Source organism: Nothoprocta perdicaria, unplaced genomic scaffold (assembly GCF_003342845.1).
Source record: "Nothoprocta perdicaria isolate Ctin4 unplaced genomic scaffold, notPer1 scaffold_1227, whole genome shotgun sequence".
Taxonomy (NCBI): domain Eukaryota; kingdom Metazoa; phylum Chordata; class Aves; order Tinamiformes; family Tinamidae; genus Nothoprocta; species Nothoprocta perdicaria.
In genome coordinates, this window is record NW_020454347.1 from 1 (window position 1) to 5,025 (window position 5,025).

At 43.9% G+C, this 5,025-nt stretch overlaps 1 protein-coding gene across 1 annotated transcript; it reads right to left on the reverse strand.

Moving 5' to 3' along the window:
• Positions 1-22: 22 nt before the first annotated feature.
• Positions 23-4,819, reverse strand: LOC112960349 (cytokine receptor common subunit beta-like; the record flags this gene model as incomplete). Its single annotated transcript, XM_026054570.1, has 6 exons — positions 23-515; positions 735-838; positions 3,426-3,495; positions 3,806-3,896; positions 4,400-4,571; positions 4,674-4,819. Coding segments are annotated over 6 exons (1,076 nt in total), but the record flags the coding sequence as incomplete, so codon positions are not given.
• Positions 4,820-5,025: the final 206 nt, after the last annotated feature.

Genomic DNA, 5,025 nt, shown 5'->3' on the forward strand with positions numbered 1-5,025 from the left:
ATTTCTGCTCTTCTGGTCTCACATGCATGCATTTCCCATGGTCCAGTGAAATTTCCTCCCCATTGCTGAGGTGCTGCATCATTTCCCTCTGGTGTGGGAGCAAGSAGGGCTGCAGAGGAAGTGCTCCTGGCTGTGCCTGCCTCTGTGGAGCCTGGGAACAGGCTTCCTTTGGGAGCATGATGTAGTGAAGGGACCCTGGTTTCCYGTGGATTCCTGCTGGGTCTGCTTGAAAGGCGTGGTGCATACCAGGCTGTGAAGAGATCACTGGGCTGTACAAGTATGGCCCATTGAAATCAAAGCAAGTGATTGCTGCCTGGGAAGCAGTGTTTGCATCAGCACTGTTCTCCCTTGAAAAAGGAAAGGAAGGATAAGCCATCTCATTTGATGGGCAGGCAACTGGTGCATGCTCTGGCGCATCTAAAGCATGGTATAGGTTCTGTGGATCCAACGCAATCTGAGAAACCTCTGCCTTTTCAACTTGCCATTCGGGGGACTCTGTCAAAGTGTTTTTCTGCCTGAATGTGGGAAAAGTAAAAGCTGCTATTGAGAAATATTCTTGTGATGAACATTACATATAAAAAGAAGCTACAAAGAAGATTAGAAAATAATCTTCACGGAGAAAGCAGATTAAGCAAGATAGTAAGGAAGGAAAAAAAAAAAGGCTCATTCTCAGAAGGTCTAGACTTTTTTTTGGTGACAGAACATCTCACAGTGTCTCTACAAAGTTCACTAACCTGTCCACGACTTGAAGCAAACTGGCCTGGTTCATCTTCTCAGAAAAGTTGTTTTTGTTGAAGTCTAGCTGACTGTTTGTCAGCCAGTTTCCTAGGTGTACTTTCTGAAAAAAAGAAGTAGTGATGAGGAAAAGAGAGGATGAGGAAAAGTTTGTCACTGGCAGTGGAATCAAGAGCCTCAAGGACAAAGGGGAGCCTACAGCAACTGACAATCTGTATACAACTTCATTAACATGACTAGAAGGTTCCCTCTATTCTCCAGAAGACTGTTCCTTCACACCTGTGTTTCCATATCCCTGACCTAACTTTACATATATATATGTAAACAGCATATATAAGGCAGGAGCTGCTCCTGTAAAGAACTGGTAAGGCTGCTGCAGGTCCTGCCTAGAAACAAAGCTACTGCATTGCTAACACAGCTTAGGATAAGGTAACTGACTGAAAGGAGGGAAACTTTCAAAATCAGTAAGAGCAGCGAGTACTTATGAGGAAACAATTATATCGGAAGCAAAGCTATAGAGGTATTTCTTAGAGTGGGAACAAGATTTTAATTTTTACTATAGAGATAAGGCAAAACTACCAAACTTGAGACTTTAGTATAAGCATAAATATTCTGTTGTCTGGTACAGAGCTTCCTTCCTTAGTTTTTCCTTTCTATTTGACAATGATGTGTAGAACTACGTCATTACCGTGTAAGTTCTTTTTACAGCAAAATAAGAAATGTGTCATGCTTAAAAGTCTTTCACTCAAACATAAACATACTGTAAGTTGTGTGCATTGCCTCACACAAAGGTCATGTTGTAAATCATAAAAATTGCTTTGCCATGTAACTAAACACACTGTAACACACTCCCTGTGTGCTCAGAATAGAATCAATTCAAAAATATGTAATTCAAAAATATGTGTTGGGGAAAACAGGTTTTATAAAATCAGTGGTATAACTCTTGCAAAATTAGAATAGTTTTATTGCAGAAATCTAGAGGGATGTCTATTATATATTTCCCAGATGTTGGTTTGGAGGATTTTTTCCTACTTAATTGAACCCTACCTAAGTGTGCACTTTGCTTTCCAATTACGAATTGTTGTCTTGGCAACAGACCACATTACATGTTATACTTTTTTTCCAGAAACTCCTATAGCTTAAAAAAATGAAAATTTCTTAAATGAGCCTAGAACCTACCCTAAAAAAACCTGGAAGGTTGGAAGGGATCTCTGGAGATGATCTAATTCAATCTCTCTATTCAAGAAGGGTAATTTAAAGTACATTCTCCAAGATTGTGTCCAGGTGGGTTTTGAATATCTCCACAGAAGAAGACCCCACAACTTCTACGGACTTGTGCTGCTGTTCAGACCCCCTGACAGTAAAAAAGATTTTCAACATGTTCACAGAGAACTTCTTGTGTTTCAGTTTATGCTTGTTGCCTCTTATTCTCTTAATGGACACCATTGAAAAGAGTCTACCCCCATCATCTTAACACCTTCCCTTAAGTATTTGTATCACTGATAAGATCCCCTCTTAGTCTTCTTATCCCTAGTCCGAACACTCACAGAATCACAGAACAATTAAGGCTAGAAAGGACATTTGGAGATATTCTAGTTCACCTCCCCTGCACAAAGAGAGTAACCTAGAGTACGTGGCACAGGACTGTGTCCAGGTGGGTTTTGAGTATCTCCAGAGAAGGAGAATCAACAGTCTCCACAGGCAACCTGTTCCACTGCCCTGTCACCCTTACAGTCAAGAAGTTTTTCCTCATGTTCATATGGAACATCCTGAGCTTCAGTTTGTGGTCGCTGCCTCTTGTTCTACCACTGAAAAGTAGTTCTACCACTGAAAATAGTCAGGCCCCATCCTCTTGACATCCCCTCTTAAGGAATTTATAAACATTGATAAGATCTCCTCTCAGCCTTCTCTTCCGTAGGCTAGACATTCCAGCCTATCAGAGGCTTCTCTCTACATAAGAGAGATGCTCCAGGCCCCTGCATGATCATCGTTGTACCTCTGTGCTGGACTCTCTCCAGTAGTTCCATGTCTCTCTTGAACTGGGAAGCCCAGAACCGGAGACAGTACTCCAGATGTGGCCTCACCAGGACTGAATAGAAATTCACTTCCTCCAACTTGCTGACTATGCTGTTCCTAATGCAGCCTAGGATACCGTTGGCCTTCCTGGTCACAATGGAAAATTGCTGGCTCATGGTTATCTTCTTGGTTATCTTGGTCAGCCTCCAGACTGTACTGGTGCATAGGCTTGTTTAGCCCTAGGTGCAAGACTCTGTACTTGTCTTTGTTAATCTTCATGAGGTTCCTCTCCACCCAACTCTCCAACCAGTCAAGGTCTCTCTGAAGAGCAGCATGGCCCTCTGGTCTACCAGCCACTCCTCCCAGGTTTCTATCATCACAGAATGTGAGGAGGATGCACTTTGTCCCTCTATCCAGGCCACTGATGACTCATTTGAACAAGACCAGAGCCAGCACTGATTCCTGGGGGAYACCACTAGCTACCTGCCTCCAACTAGRGTCTGTGCTGCTGATCACAGTGCTCTCAGCTCTGCCATTCAGCTGGCTCTCAGTCCACCTCACTGTCCACTCATCTAGCCCTCACTGCCTCAGGTTGCTCTTTCTCTTTACTCTGGAACAGCTCCCTGTCAGTCTTCTCCAAGACTGCAGCTCTGCAAAACACAATTCCCCATTACCTGCAGGTAGCTCTGGATCAGGAGACTCTTGCTGGGGTTTGGAATGTTTTCCTCCCAGCTTTTCTTCTTCCTGCAACAACAACAGCACCAAGTTTACAAGATTTACCTCTTGCCTTTCCTGCAAAGGGAACAGAATACACCTCATACATACAGTGGTGCTCAGCACAGCCAGGCCCCACCAAGGCCCTGAAGTGCCATGACTCAGCTCTCACCTGCATGCAGACATGCACAGGGCCCCACACATTGCACACCAAGGTTCATCCCCACATAGATTGTTCTTTCATGCAGGATGAGCAGCACCTGACCCTCAGTCTTCCTCACTTTATTCCACTCACACTGCCAACATGCTGCTAAATCTCCTAGTCACAGGACAAACCTACCTGAGAAAATATTTATAGCCACAATGAGTGATTATTATCAAAGTGATGATGATAACTGGGAGCATCACTGGGAGGACCACTGGTGACAGAACTGAAACAGAGAAAAGAGAAATGGGGAGCTACTCACACAGTGGCTGCTTCTGTACCAGGTTTTTCATTCTGGTCACTCATTGTGCAACAAGATCAGGGAAGAGCAGATGGCACATCGTATGATATGACAAAGAGGTCTTCTAACTGTTGGGCTATGCTGCAAAGTGAGAGAGACCAAACAAACAGGACTGCTGTGATGCTGAATAGCATTTGCATTGGTGTCAGAGCGATCAGTTCATGTTCATGAAAAGTGGTGTGGGTACATTGCCCCAACAGGAACACTGAGCATGTCTTCAGGCATCTCAGGTCTGACTCATTTGGCCTCCTACTCCACAGTGAGCACACGGCTCCATTTCTCTATCCCTTATCTTTAGGAGATGTCCAGGTTGTGCCAGATGTCATTGCTGRACTTCACACCCAGAGAGGAGAGTRTATTTCTCTAAAGAAGCACTTCCCCATTAACACTTCACAATAACTTACAAAAGCAGCCAAAGCAAAAAGTACCATTCTCAGTTTCCCAGGTAAACTCCTCACTCCATTCACTCCAAGGCCCGTGGTAGCCATCAGTATTCACCCTTGCGCGCATTCTCCCCCTGTATTTTGTAGATGATTCCAGCATCTGGAGGGTGAAGATGAAGGAAGGCTCATCGTTGATGATATCAATCGTCTGGAGAGTCTGGGGGAAGGAAGAAGTACAAAACGAGGAGAGGAGGGGAATAATCTTTCCCATTCATCRYGCAAAYAGAAATCCAGGAATGCCATTCTTTCTATGGCTTACCTTTTCATATTGATTGTCCTTCCAGTATTGGACTTCATATCTCTGTTTTATACGGACATATTTAAAAGTGTGTTTTATCCACCTCATTTCATACTCCTGGTTCTTTCTCATGGTTACCGACACATTTGTGGGTGGCAGCACCCTGACTGGGACACACACARYGTCTYGGTATCAGCACACTGCTCTAACACCAGCATTCACCCCACTACACGGACCAAGCCTGAAGAGTGTTTTGCTCTCCAATATAGTCTATCTCAGTTATTCCTTCTTCCTCACATTTTTCCCCAGGCAAAGATTACAAACCATTCCCCTCCTTAAATAGAAGAGATTCAATATTTACAAGTAGGAGGGC